General features: G+C 42.6%; 1 protein-coding gene across 5 annotated transcripts in view; it reads left to right on the top strand.

The window, feature by feature from the left end:
* STAG1 (STAG1 cohesin complex component) overlaps window positions 1-15464 on the top strand; it is a 163693-nt gene that overhangs the window by 101523 nt on the left and 46706 nt on the right. For all 5 annotated transcript variants that reach the window (XM_069865028.1, XM_069865027.1, XM_069865026.1 and 2 more), the window contains 2 exons: window positions 7585-7708; window positions 11493-11591. In XM_069865028.1, the coding sequence (XP_069721129.1) occupies window positions 7585-7708; window positions 11493-11591 (223 nt within the window). The remainder of the gene's footprint in view (window positions 1-7584; window positions 7709-11492; window positions 11592-15464) is intronic.

Here is a 15464-nt window from a genome sequence, read left to right as displayed (position 1 = left end):
AAATTGAATCTTTCTCTTGTAAAAAGAAAAGTTCCAAGGTCAGAGGACAAACATGACGTAACTTAGGAATAATCAAATGATCACTGCATGTTGTAGGAGGGCAGTTCTGGTTGTTGGGTACCTCTGCTCTGTTTCCTCTGGTATATCTTAAGTGTGAACAGCAAAGTTCTGATGCTTCCACCATATGTCTTCAGCCACAGCTTCAACTACATTCTAGTCTTTTTCCTTCTTACATTACACAGGGGTAGTCAAAAGCCTGGGTGCTAATTAACATGTATTTTTTGTTTGTGAATTGTTTTGGATGTTTGCAGCAAGAGCGTTACAAAGTTATTGTGGCGTTAGCGTATCACAAAGGATTTTTTAGACAACTAACATGCTGTCTCGTGAATACAAAACCAGGGCAGGTTATATATGTTCCCATGCCTGTGCACGTGCTTCTGTGTACTTTGGAATTGCACAAACCAGTAGAGTTGGGCTGTTGCATGTTATTTTGGACTATGGTTTGTCAGAGAGCAGTAGTCATTTAAAACAGAGGTAGTTTGGCATCACAAGGTGCCTCAGAGCATCTGCAGCAGCTTGGTGAAGCCAGCTCCTGAAATGTTAATTGAGTTTTTGAAGACAAAGGACTCCAAACTATGCAATTAAAGAACTAGATTGAAGTTTTGCTTTAAAACTTTACCGTTTATGAAATCTTTAAGACAAATGGCAGAAAACAAGGAAGGGTCTGTGAGAAGAGGTTTAGAAGGTGAAGAGGAACCCATGAGTCAGGTGGGCAAAGGGATTATTGTGATTATGGAGAAGAGCGTGCAGGAAGCCTGGAAGAAGCCTGTGCTAAGCAATATGTGAGTGTGAACAGCCGGGTGGAGATGGAGCGTGTCTCTTCAGTGCCCCAGCACGGTACCTGAGAGAACGTTGACAGCAGTACTGGGAGCAACTCTCCAAGGAGATGAGAAGTAGCAGCAAAAAAGGGGTGTCTTGAGAAGACAGGGCATCTAGATACAGTGATTGCTCACGAGAGACCCTCTTTTCCTGCAGGCACGCATCACACTTGTTGTTTTCTTCAGACCTCGTCTCCTTATTCTGTCCCACATAACCTGTGAAACAACTTAATTTGCTCTCTGTTTCTTCCCACGTGAGGACGTTGTGCAGGAAGGGTGATGTGCTGAGAAGGTCTGAGAGGCAGTGGAATTGGCCAGTAAGCCTCGAGCTGAATGGCATCAGGATGGGTGTACGGAGTCAACAGGCAAATAAGGACATTAGCTCAGTGTGGCACTCGTGCTGGTTTTGTTATGACAGCAGCTTTTGTGTTGCATAGGTAATAAGGAAATCAAATGCAAGGAGTTTTCCCATTCCTCCCCCTTCAGAATTCAGTGTATTATATTAAACAAGAAGTAGCTTTGAAATGTTTTCCTAGTAGCTTCTGCTCTTGTCTGGGGTTGGAAAAAAAACCACTGCCTTTTGATGATCTGCATAGTGCTTTTCTTTCTTTTTAAATCCTTCTTTTGTAACCCTTATTTCTTTCCACACCTCTTGCCACCATTAGCAAACGCCTGATTTTGCTGACATGAACTGTTGTAACAAAGGAGAAACCAAATAAAAAAAATCTTGTGTTTCCATGCCCTGAAAAAAAGAAGCCCAGGCTGATGCTGTCAGGGCACTGGAGGGTTTGCTGGAGTCAGTCACGAGCCGTGTGCTCTGAGTAGGGCGGGCGGCACCACTGGTCCCCAGGGGCCACTTTTGTGAGAAGTCATCATCTCTCCACCTTCCTCAGCTTTTGCGAAGCTCCTGAGAGAGTCTGTTACTGTTGGAGAGGTTCAGATTACGTGTTGGGAAAAATTTCTTCACTGAAAGGATTCTCAGGCACTGGCAGAAGCCGCCCAGGGAGGTGGAGGAGTCCCCATCCCTGGAGGGATTTAAAAGATGGACAGACGAGGTGCTGAGGGATCTGGTTCGGTAGCCGACAGGTACGGTTGGACTTGATGATCTCAAAGCTTTTTTCCAACCAAACGATTCTGTGATTCTGTTACAACTTATACCCAAGTGTGACTAATCTTCTGCAGTCACACCTGTGGGAGACCAGAGAGGGGAAAAAATACCTGTATTAAAACCACCAAATTGAGGAGAAAACCAGGGGAGAAAAAAAGAAAGGATTTCAAACTATTATCTGCTTCCATAGTGCTTCTTAAGCATCCCTTTTCTCAAGTAGTTCAAATGACTTATAGACTTGACATCATTTTCCAGCACGAGTAGTAATTATTTCACTAGGACATTACTTGAATTATTCCTAGGGAAGAAATCCCTTTCCATAATATGATTCAGACTCTGCCGCAGTGATTCATGCTTGGTGACCTTTGTAACTTCGGTAGCAACTCCTTGAACTAATCAGAAAGGCCCCCAAAACTGTTTTGTTCAGAATGTAGCTGTCTTCCTACTCGTAAGCTAGGGTTGCGGGGAGGTTTCTTCTTCCTGTAGCTTGGCTTCCAATGTAGTGGAAAATCTCACTGCTCAATTCTCACATTAAAGAAAGAAGATGAAAGCTTTGCAGAAATAGCTAAGCAGTATTCCAGGTTCAGTGTTAGTCTGGGGTCAAAGTTGAGATATGCTTAATCAACATGCAGGAGAAGCGCCTCCTCATTGTGTATTTCCTTAACTCTTTCCTGAACCACTTTTTCTGACTATTTTTGTGCTACTTTATGTCATATTTGCTTGTCCATTGCTTTTCCTCCCTTAAATGTCTTATCCTAAGCAGGTGAAACATCTATCTTAAGTGCCTGGAGAATGCATTGTGGTTTTGTGTGTGTTGAAAAAACAGGTAGAAATTACTGAGACCGTTTGTCACTTACAGGCATAATAAAAAGAGAAAGGCAAAAAAAGTTACGCCTTTGTACTGAAATCAGTTTGGCCTTCACGCGAAGTTTAAAAACACACACTAAGTCTTGCTAAGTCTTTCAGAAACACTGGTTTTGGAGATATGTAGAGCTACATCTTAAAATGCAGATCATGCCTTCAAACAATAAAATTCCTTGGTCTTGCAGGAACATTGGATAATCAGCTTAGCTACAGAATATTGAAATAGATATTTAAGCAACATCCTATGTAGAGTTACTTAGAGATGGGTGTGCGGCTTCCTGGTCCCTCCCAGGAGTGGGATATGCAGTCAAGGTTCACCAAAATTTTTGGAAGCGAGCTCTGCACTCTTTTTATTCTTCCCCTTCTTCCCTTATGAAGTGCTAATTCAGCTCCAGAGAGGAGAGAGTCCTAGAAAGGAGTGAAAAAAACCTCTTTGTCCTGTCCTGCTTACAACTACATCTTCAGAATGTTTAGAAACAGTTGAGCAGCCCAAGAGATGGGCATGTGTTGGTCCACCTGGCAGCGGTGTGTTCTTGTAGGGCTGCTCCGTGTCATGTCCCTTGACTGGGAATTTGAGATTCCATCTCGAAGAACACCAGAGGCAGGCTTCTGTCTTTGTTAGAAGGTTTCTTTATAAACTCTTACCCAAACCCACTGACTGAAACATCTTACCTTTTTTTCCTGTTCGTATCCAGTTTGCGTGTCAAGTAATGCCATGTTCTGCTGAAGGTTATTTGTTGTTCTCTCTGTCTTAGAAGCGAGATGTGAAAAGTAGTAGCTCCACTGAGGGTATAAGTGAAGCAAACATGCCATCAGCGTAGTCAGACATCCTTTAGGAGCTTCCAAGAAGTCTTGAAGCAGTTACTGCTCTGCTAGTCTTGTTTGTCTCTTGCCTCAGGTGTTTTCCCTCCGCGCTGGGGCTGCTTTGAGGACTGAAGCATCCATTTCAGTGCAGCTCGGCCAGGTTAGCTTAAACTCCTTTCGGTTTTGGTCTGGATTAAGCTAAATGAGTTTATGATCAAAGAGACTGAGAGAACCCAGGAGCTGCAACTGGGAACCACTCCAGGAAGACTCTTAAGTGCACACCTGTCTCCACCTGCCACATCCCAGTTATCCGTTATAGACTCTGTTTCAGGGTTCTAAATACTTCTGGACCTCAGCTAAACACTTGAGTGGAATTTAGCGTAAAGTACGTGTTAAAATGGCACTTGTGATGATTGTTCCTTTGAAGCGATTGGCTGGTAAAACCTCCTTCCTGCTGAGGTTTGTCAGGAATTCTGTGGAAACGCCTTGTCTGCCCAGGATTGTGAGAAGAACCAGTGAATTCCATACGTGCTCCCCTTTGGTCAAATCCCTTTGCAAAGTTGCATCACGGGGAGCCTTTGTACTAAAAGCAGGAATACAGGCTGGGAATCCTGCTGCCAATGCTTTGCTGTTTCCAGTTCACTGCAACGGTTTGTGCTGAAAAAAAGGTTACATTTTTATATCTAGTATTTGTAGGTCCAGCATTAGTTTTGATTTCTGTGCTGGACTAGATTCTGTTCCTTTCTAGAAGTGTTTGGCAAGTAATACAAACTTTTGTAATTATGGTGATGAATAATGTATGAATTATTCCAAAAGTATTTCCGGTGCTGGTATGATGCTTTAATGTCATCCACAGGTAGTGTCTGTTTTCGAAAAGACTTAACAATTCATAGTGACAAGAAGCTAAACTGTATTTAAGCATGTACAAAATGATAAGAGAAGAATTATAGTTTAATAACAAGCAGTTCCTCACGTGCATCTTCAGGAAAGCTGGTCAGGGAGTGCAGGGATAGGATGAGCGGAATGGTTTTGAGCTGAAGGAAGGAAGGTTGAGATGAAATCTTAGGAAAAATTGTTCTCCTGTGAGGGTGGGGAGGCCCTGGCCCAGGTTGCCCAGGGAAGCTGTGGCTGCCCCATCCCTGGAGGGGCTCAGGGCCAGGCTGGATGGGGCTTGGGCAGCCTGACCCAGTGGGAGGTGTCCCTGCCCAGGGCAGGGGTGGAACTGGATGGGCTGTGAGGTCCCTTCCAGCCCAGACCATTCCATGATTCTTTGCTAGCAAAGGCAGAATCGTGTTGGATTGTCTGTGTTGTGCTGGATGCAGCATTGTGTGGTCAGGGAGTCTGTGTGCCCACCACGTGGCAAGTGATTCCTTATTTCCTTTTTTTTTTTTTAATTGTAAATAGCAGCTTGAATCGAGCGTGTGTCCATAGATCCTAGGGATCCCTGAGAGGCATTTCAATCACAGATCAGTTTTTCACTCTCTGCCTAGGGAAGCTTTAATGTATTCTCATAGAAAAGATAAATTTCCCTGATTTTTGGCTGGCTGGAGCTGATTAAATAGCTGTTGACACTTGGGTTCTTTCTGGGATTGCCATTAAATCCTTCCAAACTGCTTTAGAGTTAGTAAATTTATAAGGTGGTGAAATAACCTACTTGGAAGTGAGGACTCTGTCTGTCATCCCATAGTGGAGATGTCTTCGTGGCTGCTTTCTGTTGCTGTATGTGCGATTCCCCCTCTTTTTTTTTTTGATTCATACTTACCGGTCTTGTAGATCATTCTTTAGATCAATCTTGTAGATTGCATTCTGATTCCTTCTACCTATATTTTGTTTTTAAAATAGTTTTAAAATAGTTCCATAAAGGAAATTGTTAATCTGATTTAGTGTGCAGTAACACACAATTAGACAGATACTCAAGAGCAGGTCGGATGGGGCTCTGATCACCCTGATCCAGCAGGAGGTGTCCCTGCCTGTGGCAGGAGCTTGGAACTGGGTGGGCTTTGAGGTCCCTTCCAACCCAAACCATTCCATGATTCTTTTTTTTTTTAAATATATGGGAACGTATTCACAGTTTTAATTAAATCTTGTCTTCGTTGTGGCTGCGTTTCCCTTAACAAGTGGAGTTTTTGTAGTGCAAACCTTCAAATGTAATATTTTAGTGTATTCGTCTTTATATAAAGCCTGACTGAGAGCTCTTTGGTAGGAACAGCTTCTTTAATGCCCTGCGCTGCTTGCCGTGTGGCCTGTCTGCGTTGGGGGTTGACAGTTAATGTTGGGTTGAGCTTGTAGAGTCCTCAGGGAGTTTGACACACTAGTTTTGATGATTCTGTTTGGCAGTTAATGGAATCAACGTGCTTCACCTGCGAAGAAAGATGTTGATAGTGGATTGATGGCATTCCCATAAACCTCCCCCTCATACCTTAGCCGAAAATGCAGGTTTTATCTGTTTCAGCAGTACAATTTCTTCCCTATGATTTGAAATTGAATGAGAAAACCAGAGACATGGCTGTGGAAGTGTCGCATCTGGTCACGTGTGGTGCTGCTGCTGACTGCCGTGTTCAAGTAGGAGTTGTGATTGTCCCCCTGGGATCTGGTAGATAGCGTGGCACCTACTGAGGGGGATTGGTTCGAGGGTTGGAAGTGCCCAGGCAGGTCTATAATGGGTTTGTTGTGCTATTCTGTTTGCACAAAAGTGGGCAGTATCTTGAACATTAGATTAAGTGCATTTTATTTATCTTTTGGCTTTAGGAAGAGCACAGGCATAGCAGTTATTCTCTTGCATGAAGCTTGGAATTTTTACATTTATTTTCATAAATTAGATTTCATTTTTGGGCTCTGTTGGTGCTGTTTTAGAATTGATGCTTATTACTTTTCAAGAAAAGACCTTTTTAATAAAAATACAGAAAAAGAGCCTCAATTATAAGTAAGACCAGTGTTTGCAAAGCTCCAGACATTCCCTTCTTTTGCATAGTGACTCTTTTACATTCCTCTTTTATTATAGCTGAAATTTTGGACTGTGAAGCAATGCCAGCTGGAGTGGCACAAATGATTTCTCATAGTAACAGATGTCTCAGAGATGAAATTACTGAAGGGCCAGATGGCCCCAATCCCTTTTCCCGTTGTTTAGCCATCGTTCGTTATTAGTAAATATGCCGTGCTCTATGTCAGTGAGGCAGGAAAGTGCCAATCAGATTGAAATCGTTTCCATCCCTGATCTCTTTGGGTATGATCTCTCTAGATGATCTCTCTAGATTCTTTCCTGCTGCCCCTGCTCGATAACCAGCTCATCATGCTGCCTGTGATACGGCTTCATCTCCTCTATCACTTCCCACAGTCAGTGTCGAAACAAACAAGAGGGCTGGAAGAAACCAATGCTGAAATGTAGACACTCTCCTGGGTTTTGTTATAGGGGTGTTCACACAGTGCACAAAACAAGATCTGTTTACGTACCAAATTCCATTCTGCCCCTCTGGCCAGCTCCTTTGGTTAAACCAAATAACTTTTTCCACCTTGCAGTTGTTCTGCACCTCTAGCTGGAGAGAGTCCAGCCTGCCAAGCAAATGTCAGCGGCGATGTTTCAAGAACAATTGTCTAGAGGAGGTTTCTAGCTTGGATTCATAATTCTGTTTGAAAAGGAGGAGGTAGAAGGTAGAGTAATGGACTAAGAAGCCAACTAGGGTGAGAATTTTTCGAGATAATGGAAATATCATATCTGAATGTGGAAATATTGTAGTTACTGTTAGATCAGTGAGTTCAAGGACATAAAGGAAGAGAAAAATCAGTGAGAGCAGTGAAAACAGGGAGAGGCGCTACATAGCGAAGCTTTTTACAGGTGTAAGCAAAATGGTGTAGCCAGAACAATGGGAATGAGAAGTAATTGGTATGTGTCTGTAAACTGGTTAATACTTTTTCTTTTTTTTTCCTTATTAGTGATGCTATTGCTGAGATTAGAGCTGTCTGTATCGAAGAAATCGGTGTCTGGATGAAAATGTACAGCGATGCCTTCCTGAATGATAGTTATTTAAAATATGTTGGTTGGACACTACATGACAGGGTAAGTATTGTGTGTTACTGTACAGAGCAGTGCCCCGTAGGTGTTACACTACCCAAGACATGTTTGTCATCTTTGGTGAAGATTGTTCTTTTTTCTTACTTATTATTTATATTTCAGCCAGCTTACTTGAAGGTGTTCACCTCCATTAGGCTCCAGTAGTCCCAAATTGTGTGCTTGCTTCATGTGCTTTTTGCGTTTTCAGTCTCTTAGAATATCCTAATAGAAATGTTTCGGTGGTGCTTTTTTGCCAATTACAAGATAGAGAGAGTTCCAGATGTGTCTTTCATTTACGCTGCCCAATAGTTAGAGGAAAGAGAACGCCTCTGAGTCCCTGACAGACATCAACACCGTTCAGGAAAATCAGAGAACGATAGAATCATAGAATAGTTTGGGTTGGAAGGGACCTTAAAGCCCATCCAGTCCCACCCCTGCCCTGGGCAGGGTCACCTCCCACTGGATCAGGTGCCCAAGCCCCATCCAGCCTGGCCTTGAACCCTCCAGGGATGGGGCAGCCACAGCTTCCCTGGGCCAGGGCCTCCCCACTCTCATGGTGAAGAAATTCTTCCCTATGTCTAGTCTAAATCTGCCCCTCTCCAGTTTATAGCATTAACAATGAAGGATGAGTGCAAAGCATTTCTCATGTTCGTGAAAAAACACTTTATATAACAAAAATAAACCCAGAAATGACTGTCTAAAAACACTTTGAGAGAAGGGGAATTTCAGGAATAATGAGAGTGGAGAAAGACATTCTTAGAACCAATGGCAAAGTGGTTGAATTCAGGATTCTGCTGTAATCAGAGGTCACAATTGTAAACTGGACAAACCCCCAAGTAAGTACATTTTTCTGGAATACAGAACTCAAGAAAATGGAAAGTCTCAGTTATTAGAACGTGGAGAATGCAAATATTTTGTCCATTATTTTCTTAGCAAACAGGAAGGCTTTCCTGCCTGCCTGGAAAGCACAGATGTGACTACACAAAAATAGCTGGGAAGCGATGCTTGTTTTCTGTAACAGCATTAAAGCTATTGTGTGGTTGCAAATATCTTCTGCATTAGGTTGACTCATACTATGAACTTGAGCTCAGGATTGCAGAGAAGCTTAGAATCTAGTCTGGGCAGCAGTTCTGCACCTTTCTTTCTTGTGTAAGGCAGAGCTCTCTGTACCCACAGTGCTTCTCACAATCATTCCTTCTATAAAAACTCGGCTGTTGGTTTTTCCATGGCTTTCTGTAGCCGTTTGAGTGCTTAACTATGTTTACCACTAAAAAGTTCTTCCCCACAGAAGCTAAATAGTCTGTGTTGCAATTTTAATTTGTTATTTCTTTTCCTACCCACTGGGCACATAAACAGTGACAATTACTTGTTTCATCTCCCTTTAAAGCAAACAAACTTTTCTTTGTTGTGCTACGAGGATATTTATGGGAAGTTTTCTTCATTACCTCCTGCACCCACTCCATACTGTGCCCTGGCCTTTTATAGTTTATCTTCCTTTGGATTTTTCTATTCTTCTGTCCTTGGCCTCTTGTTTAATTCCTTAGTTAAGTGAGTTCATCGGTGAGTTAAATAAGTCTCTTCCTATCCTTGCTCTGCACCACTGTGTTCGCAGCTCTTAAGTTCATAGGAATTGTCCTCGCTTCAGCATTCCCACGCACTCACATCCTTGCTAGACAGGAAATATCTGCTGTGTTTCTTTCAAAAAAAAAACATTTTGGGGTGTTAAATGCTTGTGTTACTTGTATGGTTCTCCTAGTTACTCAAGAAACATCTCGTGCTTGGCCTGATGGTGCTTTGTGAGATGTTTCTCCTCCTCCTTTCCGGACGTCAGTGCAGTGTATCCCTCTACTGCTTCACTTCCACCATTCTTAGGTTCTTGTCCAGGTCGTTGCTGTTTATACTTCCCAGTGGGCTCCTGTTACTAATCTCCACAGGCTCTATTTTAAAACCTTCTTAAAGGGATGAGCAAGCTGACATTCGGGGGCTCTTCTCTCTCCAGAGAGATTAATTTCATCCTGACCAACCGTTTAAAGACATTCTGCTATTGGAGAAGGTCTTCCTCCTATAATTTTTCTGCTTACACCCTCTTCTAACAATTAGTGGTGGCTCCAGAGATCCTGTCCTTTCTGAATGCCACGCAGCAAAGGAAACACCATTTCTGGCACTGCAGCTTGGGTACCAGTAGAAGAAGGTGACAATCAGCATTTGTTACTGCTTCTTTAGGAGGTGATCACTTCCATATAATGTTTTTCTTTAAGAAAATTCTTTTCTGTATCTTTGAAGATCTTATGATAGATCTGTTAAATGTAGCTTTCATCTCTTGGACTTTCTCTGCAATGGAATTCAAAAAGATCCCTAGACGAGAGCATGAGTGCTCAGGGACTCCTCACAGATATAAAGAGATGATTTCTCAGGAACAACAGTTCTTCAAGGAAAACTTCTGAAAATTCTCCTTTCAACTTCTCTCCTTCTTTAATCTTCTATTTCAATTTTTAAAATAGATGGGAAGGAGGAAAGAAACTTAAGAATGATTTTTACTTTCTGTTTTCATGCCAGTCTCTGAACATTCTTTCAGGTTTTAGCTTGAGCAGTTCTTTAAATACACTTCTATAAAAGTAAGTTCACAATTCAGTGAACTCTAGAGGTTTGTTTATAATGTTTTTGCTCTCTACAAATACTTTTAATGAGGTTCCACAGTTTGCCAGGATGGTGCAGCTGGGCTGGGCTGTACATCTGCAGCCAGGCAGATGATGTGCATGTGCCATGGAGAATCCAGCTCTTCTCCTCATCGATGTGCCTGTAGGCAACAACCCTTGATCCGTAGGCGCTGTCTCGTGATGCCCACGTCCCCTGCCTACAGCCCACCAGGTCAAAGCAATCCCCATCTAAATCGCAGCTGGGAATGTGCTGCCACCACCAGAACAATTCAGACAGACAGACACAAGCTGCTTTTCCTCCCAAGGGCTCCTCAGGCTGTGCCTTAGATGCGTTTTTCTTGGGGCAGCCGCCTGCTCCCCACCAGAGAGTCTCAGCCTCTGGTATCCTTCAACCTGTGCCTGTGCTGTGATGAGAGATGGGATGTAGGACATTTCAGATTAGTTAATCGAGTGGCTATTCCTTCTGTCCCTGGGAAAAGGAAAGACAGTGCTCGGAGATGCCTGAGTTGCTTGGGTGGGCTACACGCATGCCTTGCCCGCTCATTTTGAACACCCGGGCATCGATTGTGAGCACCAGATATCAGTCAGAAGTTGCCTCTAGTCTCTTTCCTAAAGATAAATAGCCACGCTGTCTTCACCAGGACTTTTGTATTGATGTTAAGGCAGCACGATAATACTTGGAGAAGTCACTGATGAGTCTGGATCGCAAGGAGATAGATGAGGGAAACTGGTACTTCTACAACAGAAAAGTCTGCAAACCGCGTCCCCTCCCATCGCCACAAGTGCTATTTTTGTCACTGTCATTAAGACTTGAGATCATACGTCTTTATTTTGTCTTTGCATGCTGCACTCTTTATCTTTTTGTGAAGTTACTTAAAAGGGAAACAGTAAGAGACATTAAAGTGGTGGCATGTTAAATTCTTTATATATGCAAATAGGGAGAAAATGTAACATTGTTTGGAGGCAGCTGCTTGTGGTTTTTTGGTTTTTAGCTGAATTGCAAATCAGCTGTGGTAACTCGTTTGTATAACATTTTAAATGTACATTAAACACATTGCAATATGGTATTATTTAATATTCATGTGCATGTGATTAGGATATTCTATCAGCTAATCTCAGTGTGTTTTATTTAGCAAGGTGAAGTGAGGTTGAAGTGTTTGAAAGCCCTTCAGAGCCTGTATACCAACAGAGAGTTATTTCCAAAACTGGAGCTGTTCACTAATAGATTCAAGGTAAGAGGAAATACAATTTTTGGAAGGAGTACAGAAAATTGAAATACCATCCTGTTGCCGTCTTTGAGTCATGTATATTAAATGTAAAGAGAAGCTAATTTGTTTGTGACAAGACTTGTAACCACAGTAGTAAAACGACTACTGAATGCTGTGATTAAGCTAAATTCATTTGACAGTGTTTATCTTGTAAGATTTGTCAGGCTTGGCCAGGATAAGTGTTTATCTGTTTGTATTATTGATAGCTTATATTTTGTCATTATTCAGTCTGCTTGTACTTAATTTTAGAATTATTGAATTTTAAGGACTTGTACTGGGTGTTTACCAGCCTAAAATACATCTGAAAGGAATAGCCTATGAAAAACAGTTGTTCCTAAGACAGCTTTTTAGCTGGGGATGTGCTTGGGTTTGGGGGAAGAGCCTCTTCGATCTGCATCACAATATTTGACACAGTGAAACACCTTGCTGCACAACAGGAGTTTACAGTGTGCTTTCAGACCCTGGTGTCCCGGGTAGGGGAGAAGACCTTGAGGGGTATTTCATGGGTTTTTTTACTAGCACAAACACGCTGACTTTTTGCTTAATGTCTTGTTGAGAACACGGCTGTTAATTCTCTCTGTGGCCCGACTGCTGTATTTCACAAGTGAAGTGTCTGGAGAGATGAGTATAGAAGTGCTGTCAATGCTTCTGCTTGGATGCTCTGCGAAGAAAGCTCTCGGGCAGTGCCACCACATCAGCTGGCACCTATCACCACTGCTTTTGTGTTTTGGAGAACACAGAGCTGTGGCAAAGGCTCCCCCTAAGGAAAGAACAATTAATTTATTTTCATTTATATCACAGTTATAATACTGGTGGAAAAACTCTATTTAGAAAAAAGTGGAGATTTAAATACTTGTAAATAACTGCTGTGTATGAGACTTAACAGCTTCTCAGTGTAGACTTTATACTGCTTTATCTGTCATTGCAGTTACTGTTAACCCCTCCAGTTTGATCTAGGAAAGCACAGACTGTAGAAGACTTGTCATGGGGTTGGACTGGGTGATCTCCAGAGGTCCCTCCAGCCCAGACCATTCTGTATGTAAACGGCTCATAAAAACATCATCGATCAGCTGGTTATCATGTTCACTTGATATGGAGAAAAAAAGATGTTTGAACTTCACTAAAGTCTAGATAATAAGGAAATACTTTTGTCCCCTATCAGTTATATAATATAACAGACTCTTCAGTAATAATGTCCTTCATTTGAGGCTTTTAAGGGCAGATTAAATAAATACCTGTCAGGATAGGTATAGCGTGTATCAACTACATATAGTTGACTTCAGAGTAGGAGATGAACCTCCTAATCCTCACCTGAGGGCCTGTGTTCTTCTCATTTTATAAAGACAGTTTCTGGGACTATTGCAGTAAAGGCAAAGTTTCCTAGAAAGTTTCATAGAAGAGGACCTGACAAAGAGGTTCACACCTCAAACTGCTTCTGTAATGCCTCATAGGTCTGGTTTGCTTATCATTTCAGGACAACTAGGAGGACTAGTTACCTCTCCAGGAAAACAAACCTCCAACTCTGCTGCTTTTCTTGTTCCATCTGTGCAGACTTATGGATTTGTTTATATTTGCTCTTTCTGTAATTTGATTTATTTCAAGATTGGCTGCTAAAACTCTCATGGACTCTGTATCTGCTTCTTTTTACTAGCAGATGTGCTGGATCCTTCCCCCTTAACCTCCTCTAGTTTGCACAAGGTGCTGCTTTGGGTCTGACCCTGTCCCATCCACCAGCAAAATTTTCAAGACCACTGGAGGTCCTTTGAGAAGCCGTTACCCAGCAGTGTGCTTCGAAACAGCTACGGGAACTGTAGTTTTTGGACAGGACGGGCAGTTGTCTCTGTTGGGAGAAGTTAGGGTAGGCCGTGCATTGCTGCTTGGTACAGAATGGCACAAGGAGTTTTCCTTTGTGTCAAAAAGATACAGACAAAAGGGAACCCTGTTAGGAATCCTCGTCTTTCTTCTGTTCCATTAAAGCTGGTTTTAATACAGAAATCAATATTATTATGAAATAAATTAGAGAAAACGTGAGTTCAAAGTCTCTGAGAGCCTAGAGGAGAGATGTGTATAACACGATGATTTATCCATTTCCCTTTCCAGCCGCCTCAAGAGAACAACAGCTGGTGCTGCCCAAAGCCGGCAGTTGGATTTACAGCTGTGCTGGCAGGATTTGGCCTTCGGCACCGAGGGGGAGCAAATTTTCAAACAAATGCTTTTTGAATGGGTGATACATGGCTGAAATGCCTTGCCACCACAAGCTCTACACCCCACCCCCAACAATAATTGACCTAAATGCCACTTTCCATTCCATGGCTGCTTATTTATATTTCTTCACCAGGCGTTAATGGACCTGCACAGTTCAGCTGGTTCTCGGCTCAATCCATTCCATCTCTCTAGGGAAGTCTCTCTAGACATCTTCTAGCCATTTAAAGTATGAATTAAGTTGATCCAGAATGACTTGTACTGGAGTGTTAATATTTTGCCATCTTCCAGATTGTTGTGACAAGGATCTGATAATGTCACTTCTCCAAAGGAAAGCTGCGCGCTCTTCCCACCATTTGTTTGTGATTCTAGGAGTAGGTGATTTGCTAGAAAACAAGCTTTGTCTATCAAAAAAAATGTTGTCCAACGAATAGGAGACTTTTGTTTCCTATCCAGAAATCATGTCTGATACAAGCGTTAGCGGAAGCTGTGTGGAAAAAATGTGGATTGGCTCTTCTGCAGTCGGTGCCAGAGCCAAAACATCAGCAGGCTTAGGTGCAGCCTAATTCCTGTCCTTTATGGCTGATCCTCGCAGGCCAGAGCTGTCTCCACAGCCTGAAAGGCAAAAGGAGGTGGGTTTGCTTTTCAGCCAGCTGTGTCCACAGCCTTACATGCAGTTGCAAACTGATCTTTGTAGACGATGGAAATTATTATTTCAAGTTAGAAGTACAGGCCTGTGTCCTATTCTGCCGCTGTGCAGGGGCAAAGGGAATTCCTGTCAAAGCAGCTTGAGCAGCTGGGTTCGTAACTTGCTGAACCGGGTCTCGTTCTCAAGGATCCTGGTGCCTGGCTGGCAGGTGCCGTCACACAGAGATGCTGGTACCAAGGCAGTAAGTAAGAAATGATTCTCCCACGCTGTGTAATTTAAGCCTTATGTTTCTGGGAAAAATTGAGAGGAGAGAACAATCTTTTCAGATAAGAAAATATTGTCATATCAGTTGTTTCGGTGTCCTAAAGGTCTCAAGATTTAGAGATTACCTCTTGCTCCATGGGCAGGAGAGAAGATCCTTTCCTTCCAGGCTTTTTTTCAGAGATGCAGAAGGAGTTTTATACTTGTGTGCTTACTCCTTCTTGTGTAGTTGGTTCCTTCCCTGTGGTATCCAGGAGTAAGACGCACTTTGAGGGAGTGTATGAAATCCCACTGAATCTTTTCAGGTTGGTATCTCTGGCTGTTCTTTCTCTGTTGTTTGTTGTTGTCCTTTGGCCAGGACCTTAGGAAAAAATGACAGCATTTTATTTTTTGTCTTGTCCAGACACAGAATTTCCCCTCTGGGAAGTTGTTTCACTGTTTGAGTCCCTTCGTGGACTTCTGACAGCCTCTGGAGCTGTCTGCGCAGGACAGTTAAATGCATCGAACGTTCCCAGGAGCAGAATGGTGGTTGCTGGAGGTGCATTCGGTCACAGAGATACAAAGTACCTCTGCAGACCTGGTTTTGTAGGGAGGGAACACTGGAGACAGCCCCAATGCTCCTCTTAAATTTCAATATTGAAGTAAGCATCAGCTGCTTGATATTCACCTTCAGCCTTTAAATACCTGGAGTAGCAGAGAAGAGAGGTGAACGCCTTTCTTTTGTC

Source organism: Phaenicophaeus curvirostris, chromosome 10 (genome assembly GCF_032191515.1).
Source record: "Phaenicophaeus curvirostris isolate KB17595 chromosome 10, BPBGC_Pcur_1.0, whole genome shotgun sequence".
NCBI classification, from domain to species: Eukaryota; Metazoa; Chordata; class Aves; order Cuculiformes; family Cuculidae; genus Phaenicophaeus; species Phaenicophaeus curvirostris.
This window is presented reverse-complemented; position numbering and strand designations above follow the sequence as displayed.